The 15,133-nt window shown below is 41.9% G+C and overlaps 1 protein-coding gene across 5 annotated transcripts in view; it reads left to right on the top strand.

Annotated features, from left to right (window-relative positions):
• LOC129194203 (adhesion G protein-coupled receptor A1) overlaps window positions 1-9,970 on the top strand; it is a 224,516-nt gene extending 214,546 nt beyond the window's left edge. For all 5 annotated transcript variants that reach the window (XM_054799239.1, XM_054799240.1, XM_054799241.1 and 2 more), the window contains 2 exons: window positions 547-642; window positions 3,471-9,970. In XM_054799239.1, coding sequence (XP_054655214.1) covers window positions 547-642; window positions 3,471-4,881 — 1,507 coding nt within the window. In that variant the 3' untranslated portion in view covers window positions 4,882-9,970. The remainder of the gene's footprint in view (window positions 1-546; window positions 643-3,470) is intronic.
• Window positions 9,971-15,133: the final 5,163 nt, after the last annotated feature.

Below are 15,133 nucleotides of genomic sequence, written 5' to 3'. Positions count from 1 at the left end.
AAACTTTACAATTACCAAGTATGTCAGATGACGGATGATTGAACACACGCTAATGGCAGACTATCATCCTCTTAGAACTGGGGTGGGGGCCACGAGGACCACATACTGAAAAATGAAAGGATGCAAGGGCCACTTTGATATTTTGTAAACCAACACATGTAGATATGCTAAAATGTTATATATATTTCAAGCAAAAACTGGGATATAGGTGAAAAATTGTCTTATGTCTGAACTTTTTTTCCCCATTTTTGCTATTGTTTTCTCTCTTAAAATAATCTTCATAAATTTTCTTCTCGTAATATTGTGACATTATCCCATCATATTTTGACTTCATTCCCATAATATTATAACTTTTTCCTGAACCTAATTTTCCAAAAAATCCAACTCTATTATATATATAATCATTTTTATATTGGATTTATATTAGTTTCTATGTTGGTTAATACCTGTATGTCGACTCTTTCTCAAATGCCTTTCACCATTGCCTTCATTTCTAACAGCTGTTTTTATCAACCAAGCACTTTTTTTTTTCATTTTCTCTTCCAGATTTTATTTAGTCAGTGGTGGAGTGCCCCTCATCATCTGTGGGGTCACAGCAGCTGTCAATATAGACAATTATGGCAGCGGGGAGCAAGCACTATAGTAAGTTCCCATCCCACACATCCCTTTTCTGTTGAATAGTAATAATGGAAATAGTTTCCCATTTTAAATAACCGGAGGGTGAATATTGCTTCAACAGCCTTTGACAGATTTAAGGGTCATGACCCCAAAGGGGTCCCAAGTCAGTCTATGTTGGTTTGCTGATTGTCAGAGTAATGCTGCAAGCCTCGTAATCATTTTGGCAAAGGGCCCTCTGAATCATAGTTGTTGTAATAAATATATCTTGTGAGCTGTACGTGTCAGCGTTTGCAATACAGTGGATGCCCGCACATTCGACATTCAGTAGACACGGTCCAAGAATTCACTGATTGTTGGTAAAAAAATATATTATTTTTCTTTTTTATCTCCAAAAATGGACAGGTTTTTTTCCCCACGGAAAACATATCCCATTCACCCTAAGTCGGCAATAATTTATAAAAATGTAACAATAAAAGCAAACTGTAAAATATACATCCAATCCAGTCCAATTTACACATTTTATAAATACCATTTCCAAAGTGCTGCACAGACTAGTAAAACCCTAAATAGGAAGAAGTAAAAGTACAAAATACTACAGTAAAAACTAAAAGATAAAAAAAAAACAAAGACACTTAAAACAGTAAAATATTTAAAACAAGAAGTAAAACAATAAAAGCAATAAATACAGGAAGTAGGTAAAACTAAATAAATGAATAAATAAAATAAAAACTACAATAAATAAAACCAATTTAAAACTAAAAAGAAAAGAATAAAAGACAAAGAGGACCACACGACTCACGCCGAGTTAAAAGCCAGAGAATAAAAGTTGGTTTTAAGACTTAAAGCTTTCAATAGTGGGGGCCATTTTTACATGAGGGGGGAGAATGTTCCATAGCTTGGGGCCAACTACGGAAAAGGCCCGGTCTCCGCTGGTCTTAAGTCTCGTGTTGGGCACCACCAGTTGGAGCTGGCCTTCAGACCTCAACGTGTGCGCTGGAGTGTAAATTTGGATGAAATCCGAGATGTAGTGAGGGGCCAGTCCATTCAATGCCTTAAAAATAATAAAATCTTAAAATCAATTCTAAAATGCACAGGCAACCAGTGCAGGGACGCTAGAATTGGGGTGAACCCTCTTTTTGGTTCCTGTTAAAAGCCTTGCCATAGAGGTCTGGATTAACTTTAAGCGAGAGAGTCATTTGTGGCTTATTCCAGAGTAAAGTGCATTGCAGTAGTCCAGACGTGACAAAATAAAAGCGTGCATGGCTTGTTTGAAATGTCGCAAAGATAAAGATTATTTCATTTTGGATAAAAGCCGAAGACGATAAAAACAGAATTTTACAACGGCGTTGATTTGTTTATTAAGTTTAAAATCACTGTCTATTATGACGCCAAGGCTAGTGGCTGCGGGACTGACATGGTTCTTGGGGGGCCCCAAGTCCATGAGGGGACCGCTGTGATTCAGGAGGATAACTTCTTCATCCCCTCATTGAGCTTTAAAAAATCTGGAGCCAACCAGACCTCGACGTCGCTTAAGTACTCGAAAAGGGGTGTCAGGGTGGCATGGTCATTTTTAGTGAGTGGAAAATTGGCAGTCATCTGCATAAAAATGATAGGAGATGCCGTGTTTATTGAATATTGCACCAGGTAAAGAGCAAATAGGATGGGCCCAAGAATTGTCCCCTGGGGGACTCCACAGTCCAGGGGGCCGGTGGACGAGGTGGAGTCTCCAAGTAGGACCTAAACCACTCAAGGGCAGGCCCCCTGACACCCACACAGTTTTCCAAGCGAGATAAAAGAATAGTATGGTCCACTGTGTCGAAAGCAGAATTAGAATACAGAATCAGTCATTAAAAACAGGTCATTAAAACCCTTAAAAGTGCAGACTCAGTGCCCTGTAACCTTACTGGAAGGTGTCTAAAATCCCATTTTTATCTAAAAAAAAGGCTGCATCTGTGCAAGAATGCGTTTTTCTAAAATCTTTGAGATAAAAGGTAGTTTTGAGATAGGCCGATAATTAGAGACCCTTTTTTTAAGCAAAGGTTCAACAGCAGCCTTTTTACAAAAGGATGGCACATTACCCAAGGACAGGCTGCTGTTGATGATACTACAAACATAGGGGCCAATAGTTGCCCACACCTCCCTAAAAAAGCGAGGGGGGACTGAGTCAATGGGAGAGGAAGAAGGCTTAAGGCCATCAACTACCTTTATAATAAAAGCCAGCGACACAGGTTCAAACTGATAAAAAAAAAACAAAAAAAACTTTAGAGCACTGTGTCAATGTAGACAAATTAAAAGAGGTACCATGGTACATATTCTGGTAAAAGCAACACACCATTTCTACATGTTTGTATCTGCTTCACTGATTTTTTTTCTCCAAGCTTTGAGATTTGGCACTTTGTTTGACAGTCCTTGAACGCACCATAGTTGTGCGCTGTGCTATAAAGTGTCTGAAGTGCGGCACAGGGGCCATTCGCGGCACATTGCTCGTTTTTACCAGGCCCACTGCACATTGCAAAATATATATAATATAAAAATATATATATACATTACATACACGCTGGCATCGATTGGTTTAGCCTGCGGCAAGCTAATCGTCACTGGAATCGACTGACATTTCAGCAGTCGCCAGGCAACTCAATAGGGGACATGTCATTTTGTTTCTAAATATGAGAAGATTCCCTTTTTCAAGGGACGGTTGGCAACCCTAACTGTACATGATGAATTTGTAAACTTTGGTCTCCAACTTAAAAGTTTTGGAAAACCTGGTTTAGGCCTTATTGACATCATAAGGAAGATGATTTTGACTAATAGTTGTAAGCATTAATATCTGATTATGTTTATGTTCGATGCAGCTGTTGGATGGCATGGGAGCCCAGCCTGGGAGCTTTCTTCGGCCCAGTGGCCCTCATCTTCCTGGTGACATGCATTTACTTCCTCTGTACCTTTATGCAGCTGCGGCGCCACCCTGAAAAGAAGTATGAGCTCAAACAGTTGACAGAAGAGCAGCAGAGGTTGGCGTCCATCGACGTGCCAACTCACTGCCAGCAGTCCGCTGAGCCTGGCACCCTGACAGCCCAACCCACTGGGAGCCACTGCCCTGCCGGCTGCCCGGGTGTGCCAATTAATCCCGCCCTGCTAGCCAATGAGCACTCCTTCAAGGCCCAATTACGCACAGCGGCCTTCACTCTTTTCTTGTTTCTGGCCACCTGGACTTTTGGGGCACTGGCTGTTTCACAGGGTCATTTCCTGGACATGATCTTCAGTTGCCTGTACGGTGCCTTCTCTGTCACCCTTGGCCTCTTCATCCTCATCCATCACTGTGCCAAGCGGGACGATGTCTGGCATTGCTGGTGTTCTTGTTGTCCGGGACGACGGGCCAATGCCTGCTCTGGTGCCCATGGACAGGGCCAAGTTCCGCCCAAAGTCAACGTGAATGGAGATACACCCGCGCATGGCCATGGTCACAGCCACTGCCACCATGATTCACCATGCAAAGCAGTGATGAGCTGCAGTCATGGCAGTGTCAGTCACTGTAAACACGCTGCCCTTCCATCCTCACAAAATCATGTAACATGTCTGACCCCTGTGACTCCATGTTGCGCTGCCCTGCACAGCCAACAGCTAATGGAGGAGGAACCTACAGCTACACATGTGCTGCTGCATGCTGATCCAGAGAGTTACCGGCCAGGGATCCAATTGCACCCCTGCTTGAAGAACAGCACCAGGACTAAAGGCCGAAACTTCAGCCGCCGGTCTGGTGCCAGTGTTTGTGGTGCCGGGAATGAGAGAGAATACGCCTATCATATTCCTTCCAATGTCGATGGAGGCAGTGTACACAGCTCACACACTGACAGCCCTCACAGCACTCATGAGCGTCACACCCACACTTGTCCGCATCTGGTCCACGAGGGCCTCCATCACACATGTCATGCGGCGGCAGCAACTGCACACGAGGCCCTTGCATGTCATAATCCCTGCCATCGGCATATGTGCTGCGCCAAGGCGGACCTTTTCCCTTCTCTGTGCCCTGCAGAGGCAGCTGACACAGGCGTGTTCCTGTGTGGCTGCAGCAAAGTGGCAGAGGAGGAGCCGATCACGCATCACCATATGGAAATGCACGGGCCACGCAGACAATCTTACCCCCAGAACCCACCCAATCAGAATGGGATTCTTAAGGGTGCCATGCATGAGGGACTCCTTTACACCTCAGACAGCACAGGGAATATACGCACTGGACCCTGGAAGAATGAAACTACTGTGTAGTCTGGCGTGGTTCAGGGGCGGCTCACTTCATATGACTTGTCTCCCTTTCAAGAAAATTGAAGACCATCATAAATATTTCAGTGTGGGATAACGTCCGCATACTTGTTAGTGCTGTTTTACTGGACAGAAATCTGATACCATATAATACATTCTCACATACACAAAACATAATCTTTTCCATGAACATAAATATGTGCAACATGTGAAACGATACAGTACAAGATTTCCACTGTTTCTAATCACGACAGATCTCTCTATGTATAAAAGAAAATGAATGACCATGTGTATGAATATGTGTGTTAGTGCTCAAAGGTAACAAGCTGCAAGATTTTTTTGACACTTCAAGTTTGAATCCATCCAACAGTTTATGACGAAATTAAACAAAACCAAATGTTTGAGGAAAATAAACCAGCAATTCTAGATCTCATGGGTTTCCTTGCCATCCAGTCAACAAGATGTGAATATGCACCCATGACATGAGAAACATCATTATGCTGCGTGTATGATGTTCTCACCATTTGTTTTTTTCTTCCTGAAAGAGGCGATCAACAACAGCAGAACGTGACTATTGCGAAGAGTTTGTTTTACTGAATCACTGGACCACTAACATCACTAAAAAATAATAAGTCTCACCAAGCACATGCCAGAACTGAGGTAACACATTCTTCTTTATGGAGTGTTTTGTCATTCATTGCTATTACAAAAGTGCCAAAGCATGCAGGCTTTGTTCAATCCAACCATTACTTGCTGCTCCAACACTGTAAATTAAGGGTTCGAGTTAAAGCCTGAGCTTTTGGGGTGTCTATAAAATTTTAAAGGAAAACGGCACTTTTTTTTTTTAAATTTTGCCCATCATCCACAATCCAACACACGCCTTTCCCTTTTCTGTGCATTCTAGATAGCTGCCTTGTGCTGACAGATTTGCACTAACAATGCGCTTAGTTAGGATTCACCTATTCCGCCTATAAAGCCCTCTAAAAAAAACCTTCAACATGTTATCATTCTATATATATACTGTAACCCTGTAGTAACAGGCACATTCATGATAACATAATTTACAGTCTAACTTACTGTATTTTTGTCATTGATTTCACAGAGCATGTAGCAAATAACGCCACTTCTGTCAACAACAACAGCACGTTCTGTAATTCCTATGGCAGACTTCATGAGAGTTTCTGCCGCCGACGGCTACTTTGGACAAATGAAGATACAGAACCTTATTTTTTTGAGCCTGACTATATGGAGAATGAGCTGCAGGTTTGAGACACCGAGTAGACAAGAAGAGAGGCTGGAAGGACAGAGTAGAAGGGGGCTTAGAGAGTAAGGACTGGCATGACTTGGTGGTGTAAATGTGGATCTTCCCAAGCCATGCCAACACAAATCCAGTGTTCCTGCAGCACACAATGTTAGCATTGATGGAAAGGATTTGTGTATCTGGCGAGGAGGACACTGCTCCAAGAGACCTCATTACAGCGAGGGAAGAATTGTTAGCACGAACAAACCCCGCAGTGGTAGACAGGTGGTAGAAAGTTTTTCCACCTACCCAAAATCAACTGGAAAGACGTTCCAGGCCAGCTGGACCGTCCATCGATTAAGTCACCATGATACTGATTCTGATACATGCAGCACATGGTGCTTGATATCATAACTATGTACCTAGTCTATCTACACCAGAAAAGTGTTAGCTCCTACATTAACAATGTTGCCGTAGGTTGGTAAATATGCAGGTCACGACATGTAGATGGAGCATTTTTAGAGGTTTTTTTTTTTTAGAAGGCTTTGTAGGCAAAATAAGTGAATCCTAATTGCATTCTTAGTGAAAAACTGCCAACAGAGAATGCACAGAAAAGGGAAAGACGTGTGTTCATGTGTCACATAGAGATTGTGGATGATGGGCAAAATTCCAAAAGAAGTACTGTTAACTTTACATGAAAAAGTCTCATTCACATAAATAGTATTTTTTTTACATGAAAAATGGAATATATGTTTTTTTTGTTTTATAAAATTAATAAATGTTGACCAAACCCCCACCGCCCACCACCCTTCCTCAAACCCTGGTTAAAACATTTTTATTTTTTTTTAACAAATCAGTTGCAACAAATCAGTTGCAGAATCCAGTATGGAATTCCAGAAGATGTGTTTGGTTTATATGTCACCACAAAGGTAAAAGAGGCTGTGTATGTCATGTTTATTTTAATGAATGGTGTTTTTGCAGTGTGGATGACACCAGTCAATTATCAGAAAATCCGCAAAAAGTAGAAATAAGTAAATCTAGTAGGCTACGTATAATCTGGTCGCAAACCCCGCTCTCACAAAACCACCTTGGCTATTGTGTCTTTCTCCATAATGTGCACTTTTGGCTGTATGTGTATAAAACTGGTTCCTGATTATTTTCTACCAGATTTAAGATATTTAAAGTTCAATAAATCTATATATAAAGAAAGATGTATGGGGAAATACTGACCTTTCAATTTAATACTCAGTATCTGAGTTTAGAAATGTCTTGTTTTCAAATGCCTTTGTATGTGTTGTCATTTTAGTTGCCATTAACTTCATTAAGTATGCAGACTTCATGTGTTGTGAGACTTAACCTGTTATATCAGAATTAGAAATGCACTACCCATGCTAATGTCTGGTCTGTCAGAATGGACTTTGTCACAGTCGTAATTGAGATGAAAAATGTGACTTCTTTAAAAAAGAGAAGAAAGGCAGTCATGTGATGCTCCCCTTTTTTTGGAAGCCAGTCTTTAAACGATGAAACAAAACCCTGTTGACTTCAAAGATGATGCATGAATCTCGTTCTCCGCAGGGTCACTGGAGTTTTTTGCACGGTCTGGGACATAATGGGATATTATGAGCCAAACTTAAGAGTGCTAAAACATTGGCCTCCATCCTTGTAGGAACTTAGATGCTGACAGCCAGTCCCTCTGGCTTTATAGTTATTGGAGATGGATTTGTAACAGTATCACAAGGTATAACACGACATTTAAAAACGACTTCCTCTACAAAAACATTTAACTGAGAGAACACTGGTCTCGGTCAATTGCTGTATGATTATATTTGCTGAGTGTTTTGTTTAAATGTGTTTGGTGTCATAGTGCCACTGTAGAACCACTTCTATTGTCAGCATTAGCAGATGCGCTGTCCCAAATGAGCATGATGGCTTTGTTTCAGGTCACCTGGTGGCTGCTTGAAAACTGACCTGTGGTACTGTGACAAAACCCAAAGCCAGTTTCACTTTTTTCTACATTGACACAGATTCCAATAAATGTATTTTTTCACCATGCAACAACTTGGCTTGGGTTTGTGATTCAGTCGCGTGTGCATGAATAGTGTACATGTGGCAGCGAATGTGTGTGGAGTAAAAAGACGGTTTTGTTTTCTCAGTTCTTGCCACACTGTTTATTTTTTCCTGACAGTTTGATGGAGATGTCCTTCAGAGCTGCTGCAGGGAAGGATCTCTACATGCGGCGTGTTTGAGTGTTGTTTGGTATACCCATGCGTGCACCAGTGACACCAGTGAGGACAAGTGGTGTGGAGGAATTTTGGCCCACACGTTTTTGCAGAATTGTTGTAATGCAGCCACATTGGAGGGTTTTCCTGGCATCTCAATAGGATTCATGTCAGTTCAATCCAAAGTCTTGATTTTGTGTTTCTTCAGCCATTCAGAGGTGGACTTGCTGGTGTGTTTTGGATCATTGTCCTGCTGCAGAACCCAAGTTTGTTTCAGCTTGAGGTCACGAGCAGATGGCCGGACATTCTCCTTTAGGATTTTTTGGCAGACAGCAGAATTCATGGTTCCATTTATCACAGCAAGTCTTCCAGGTCCTGAAGCAGCAAAACGGCTCCAGACCATCACACTACCACCACCATATTTTACTGTTGGTATGCTGTTTTCTGAAATGTGGCGTTATATTTACACCAGATGCAATGGGACACACACCTTCCAAAAAGTTTAACTTTTGTCTCGTCAGACCACAGAGTATTTTCCCAAAGGTCTTGGGGATCATCAGATGTTTTCTTGAAAAACTGAGATGAGCCTTAATGTTCTTTTTGTTCAGCAGTGGTTTTAGTCTTGGAACTCTGCCATGCAGGCTGTTTTTGCCCAGTGTCTTTCTTATGGTGGAGTCATGAACACTGAGGAAAGTGAGGCCTGCAGTTCTTTGAATGTTGTTGTGGGGTCTTTTGTGACCTCTTGGATGAGTCGTCACTGCGCTCTTGGGGTAATTTTGGTTGGCTGGCCACTCCTGGGAAGGTTCACCACTGTTCCATGTTTTCACCATTTGTGGATAATGGCTCTCACTGTGGTTTACTGGAGTCCCAAAGCTTTAGAAATGTCTTTATAACCTTTTCCAAATTGATAGAGCTCAAATTGATCTCAGTTATGTTTTAACTGGGGGAGGGCACTCACTCACTTCTTTTCTCCCTTAATAATAAAAAGTTTAATTTAAAAACTAAATTTTATGTTCACTTGTGTTGTCATTGACTAATATTTAAATTAGTTTGATGATCTGAAACACTTAATTGTGACAAAATGCAAACAAAATAAGACCTCCAGAAGGGGGTAAACACTTTTTCCACACCACTGTAATGTATCTTAACAGTCAAATTCATTCATTCATTCAGGTTCATACCTTTAACCTACTGCTCTCCAGTTGTTTAAAAAGCTGGAAGGACGGCAGTGACGAGCACCTCCAAGCTCACACAAGCCCCCACCACCCAGGATGAAGTGAGTACTGCAAGTGCTTTTTGTATGACATTTCTTTGTATTTTGTTAGCAAGAAAAATGATGTCACAGCTACATTAAAGACATTACACAGGCTGTAGAAATTTATGATGTATAATAAATGTTTCTGCAACATTATTTTATTGGCCACATACTGACAAACACAAACTTGCAGGCGGCATGACGCAACTCAGTGCACTCACTGTGTGCACTCAGATGGTAGCCTGGGCTTGTGCACTAAACCAAAAGGAGACGCTTGTGGCAGCCTCATCTCTGGTTTTGTATCTCTGTTTGGGCATCTCTGTGTGGAGTTTGCATGTTCTCCTTGTGCGTGCATGTTGTTTTCTCCAGGTTCTCCGGGTTCCTCCCAAATTACAAAATATGCATGTTAGGTTAATTGGAGACTCTGAATTGTACATAGGTGTGAATGCTTGTTTGTGTATATGTACACTGCGATTGGCTGGCAACGAGACCAGAGTGTGCCCCTCCTCTCGCCCAAAGTTAGCTGGGCTAGGCTGCCGCATACTCGTGACCTAAGTGAGGGCAAGCAGCATAGAATGTGAAAAAATGTATAAATTCAGTGATTTTTATTGAAGAAAATGTTTAAAGTGCTTGGAATCATACAAAAAATACACGTCTAATACACGACAAATATTATTTATTTAAAGTTATCATACTTTTTTTTTTTTTTTCTATCATGACAGGTACCCAGACCGCACCTCACTGGCATGCACTTCATCACTCAAGCGGTCATTGGGTTATGAGTTCCATTTGTAGACTGTTCTGTAAGTGGAAGTGGATCTAAAGTAACTCTTACGTCACTCACACTGTACACGGAACACAAGGACATACAATTTCTCTTGGAGATCAATTAAACCATCCATCTACAATACAGTAATAAATTAAAAGATTTCATACAAGAATGAAATTAAACAGCCATAAAAAAAGTTTTTTTTTTACTTTCATCCCCGTCGTTGTCTTACAGGTTTTTCTACCTTTTTAAAAGATCTCCCAGATCTCCTTGTAACAGTGCACTGAATCCATGACCCCTCTAGCATTCATTAGCATCTAATAATCTTTTTCCTTAATGATGGCCACGCCAGTCGAGTGGACAATATTGTCTCCTCTTTCTGAGCTTTTTTATGATGTTCATTTTCACTTCCACAGTGATGGCTTTCCTTTTCTTTTCCGCACCGCAGCTTGGGAGAGATAAGGAAGTGTAAAATGTTAACTAATAAGTAATGTTATTCTTTCTCACTATGGCTGCATTCTACATTCTTCCGCCCAGCACAAGACACACACTGCTTGCTTGAGCACTGTAACTACCTCCCGAGCAAGTTTTGTGTTTGCAGACCAACATTACGTTTTTTTTATTCCTTTATGGTCAAGCATTCGTAACATTGAAAGATCATAACACAGAATGCCGTAAACCCATGGCCACCTGTATTCCAAAAGCTATGTCTGCTGCAAAACCACCATGCTCGCAGTGAATGTGATATGTTTCACAGCATATTTTACATATAAGTTTTGGAGTTATTTTCCTGCTGCTGGAATTGAGATGATTAACAATGTGAGTATGAATTATGAATGGTTTTAAATGTCAGTCAATTTGGCATAAATCCTGCTGAAGGTGATGAGGAGTATCACTTTTAACACAACCCAAACAATGGCCCAAAGCTGCATAGATTGGCTTCACCAAAGGATGAGTAAATAAAGTTTGGGAATGACCTAAATAAAGTTCAGACCGAAATCTAATTGGTAATCTGCTGGCTGATCGGAAGAGGGCTATGCCCAAGAGAGACCCTCGCTTCCTGAGAGATTTGGAGCATGCCTGCAAGAAATAATGGGGGAAAAAAAATCAACAATTCGACACACTCCTTCCCAGAAAGAGTGAATGCTATTTGGAGTTTTTAGTTTAAGGGGTGTTTTTTTTTTCAAAGCCGACCAAAGGTTGTGCTCCTTGGCACCATGCTCCATCACATGCAGCCAAGCACTCCACTGCATGGCAACCCATATCATTACTCTTTCATGTTTAACACCTTAGAAATGAAAGAATACACAGCCCCCTTCCTCACCTGACCTAAACTCTACTGAGAACCTGTGGATCCTTTTTAAATGAAAGATTTACAGTGAAGGATAACAGTAACAGAAGGACAACTCTGGGACTGGGAGGATGCGGTTGCTGCTGCACAGAAGGTTGATTGCCAACAGATCAGGAAACTGTCACATTCCATGGATGGGGCGGCTTTTATGACTGTTAATGAAAAAGAAGAGAGGCTATGTTGGTCACTGATTTGTTTTTTATTTGTTAGTTTGTTTTCTTTAATTAATTGCATAATAATTCTGCACACTAATAATTGGTCGTATATTGCTGAGATGAAAGTGGATCAGCGATCGCAGGCACACAATCCAGTTTGTCTAGCACAAAAGCAGCGGAGGCGCATACCCAAGAACCAGCTGGGAGGTTTGATATCCACAGCACAAGACTGAGTGATGTCAGTTGACCTGGAGCAGTGGCACATGACAACTGCTCTTTCTGAAGCTGACGGTGCCCTGGGAGGAAAAGATGGAGGAGGCCAAGAGAGAAAGAGGGCGAAATACCAAGTGCTGGTGGAAGACTGCCACAGAAATCGGTGGAAGACCAGGAGCAAGCAAGTGGAGGTGGGTCGTCTGGGATTTGACGGCCAGCAAGGCTTACGGAACCTTGGGCATCACAGATGTAAACAGGAGGATGGTCATACAGCTCAACGTGGAGGCAGCAAAAAAGGCATAAAGATGGGTGCCGTAAGCCACTTGGACACAGGCTGGACCTGATTATGTATCTAGTTGTGTATCAGAAGATGGATACGGAACTGAACTGAACAATTTTGGCTTAGTTTTTACCCCGGATACCCTTCTTGACGCAACTCTGGCCATTGCCCTCTGCCATGAAAATCAGAAGGGTGTACAGTCATTCCACGGAAATATGTGATAACTAAATGAACTAAACTAATGAATAAAATACAAATATAAGACATTCAAAAGACGCATTCAGAGGCATTGATGAAATGTAGCATTCTACACAAACATTGGCATTCGCAGTGGTGTTCCGTAATGTTGGGCTAGACACACGAAGATCAGACTTGATTGCCGGAACAACACACTTTTATTGCAGGAATTATCTCACAAAAGGCACAATAAAACCACTTGCTACTTTTGTGGCCGTTTTCCACACAACGCTGAACCTCAACTCTGAACTCCTGACTCCGCTTCCTCTCCATCTGTCTTTCAGGTCCCCCTAGGGAACACATTTGTAGTGACTTATCTACTGTAATAATAATATTTTTTATGTCTTAAATGGCTTATTTACTCTTAGTATTTACTCTACTATTGGGTATTGTGAGTGTAAAGGTGACTACAGGGGTGTTATTTCATGTTTAGAGGGCTCTAATAATGTTAAAAACTGTATTTAGAAGGTCTTAAACAGGTTTTCTACTCTAACTTTTCCAACTACCAAATACTCCATTTATAAATAAATAATCCTACTTTGTGGAAATTGACTTATCATCCTTACCAATTAACCGCGATACACCACCAGGGATTAATAATTGCTCAGTAACTGTGCACAAATAGAGATTCTCATAGGAAAGCCTCCTTAAACATTTAGGTTTGAGATTGATTACCATTTCTGAGAGCACTGTATCTGTTCAAAAATTATGATAATCCTTAAATATAGAACTTGCCTAATGCACATGGTGCACAGGTTGGGCCTGGTGATGTGTTAAAGAATAAATCTGCAGGAAAAGCATCTGTTACACTGAAACTGGTTTTTGTTGCACAGATGTGTCTGTGTGCTCCAATTACTTGAGGTTTTATTTCGCACTGTATGAAACAGGCTAGTAAATATGAGTATGAGCTAAGAGAGGCCAAGTGAGAATGTGCCTGTGTGCTCAGGCGAAGACAATGTATTACGCCTGTGGGCATGCATGAGTAATCAGATGTGGAATAACAAGCAGGAAATTCACACACAATCTCTTTACTTTCATAACAATGCAGGCACTGCAGAGCACTGTACATATGACTGAGCGGTTCATTTTTGAGTCTCTTTGTGGACCAATCGCTTCACACTTGCAAGGAATGCTTTTGTCTTACATTGTCAGGAAGGAGAAAGATTGCTTTAAGTTGGAGGAATGGCATGCAAATGTATTATGTCTCCTGTTAATGTAGACTAATGTATGCTTTTTCTAATCTTAACCCATAATCAGCTTTTTGTCGGCCCTGTTATCCCCGCTCTACGCCTATTGGCTGCCTTCCTCTCTCGTTTTCATCCACACGTTTCTTTTCCGATAACAAAATGCCGCTCCTCCCTGCTTTGGCAGACATGACTTGTGATAGAAGGCTGTGATCGTCATGCTAATGCCGTCCTTGACTTAAATAACATCCTCTTGACTCGCAGGCAGGCAGAGCGAGGCATGAGTCGTAGATTGAATGGAAAGGGGGAGAAGAGAGCGATGGGGTAAGGATTTTGGAAGGGTAGTTTGAGGCTTATGAGGGAGAAAGACACACAGGGTGAGGTGGAAAGATCAAAGAGGAAAAGAAGGCAGGAAGAGGTGGGCAAGCCTTCTTATTTGATAATATCCTTGCATAGTTTAGTGGAAGCTACATTTCAGTGTGTGTGTGTGTGTTGGGGGGGGGGGGGGGGTAGTGTATGTTTTAATGTGAGATGGTCAAACACCTTGTGATTTATAACACACAAGGTTATAGGATTATGACTTCCTATAGTACTGCAATGTGAATTTATGAATTCACTGCAAAATGTAGAGTTACAGGATCAGTCATGCTTCCTAGGACTTTTTAAAGTTATTTGTAAAGTAACTCTGTCTCTCTTCTGACTGGGCTGCATGGTGTCCAAGCGGTGAGCATGTGGGTCTCACAGTCAGGGGATTGAGAGTTCGAATCTCTGCTTGAGCATCTCTATGTTGAGTTTGCGTGTTCTGCCTGTGCGTGTGTGCATTTTCTCTCCCACATCCCACAAACATGCATATTATGGTTAAATACAGACCCTAAATTGTCTGCTGGGAGGGAAGTTGGCTGGTAAAGGCTCCATCTCACCCGTGAATCTAATGAGGACGAGCGAGAGCAAAAATGGATGAAAAGTGCCTTTAAGTTACAGGGCCTACTAATTGCCATACATCCCAATTTCCTCTGCTTGCCCTCATTCGAGTTGCAGGGGCAGTAGTCTCAGACTTCCCACTCTTCAACCACCTCTTCCACCGGGAGGACACTGGGGGGTCACCGGGGGGACACCGTGGCGCTCCCAGGCCAGATGCGAGACATAATCCCTCCATTGTGTCCAAGGTCTACCCCGGGACCTCCTCCCTGGGGGTCCCGGAGTCTAGGAGGCATCCAGATTTGATGCCTCAACTCAGTGTGAAAGAGCAGCCGCTCTACTCCGAGCACCTCACCCTATCAGAGTACAGCCATTCTACGGCGAAAACTAATTTTGTCCGCTTGTATCTGCGATCTTGCTCTTTCGTCACTACTCAA

This window comes from Dunckerocampus dactyliophorus, chromosome 14 (assembly GCF_027744805.1).
Source record: "Dunckerocampus dactyliophorus isolate RoL2022-P2 chromosome 14, RoL_Ddac_1.1, whole genome shotgun sequence".
NCBI classification, from domain to species: domain Eukaryota; kingdom Metazoa; phylum Chordata; class Actinopteri; order Syngnathiformes; family Syngnathidae; genus Dunckerocampus; species Dunckerocampus dactyliophorus.
This window is presented reverse-complemented; position numbering and strand designations above follow the sequence as displayed.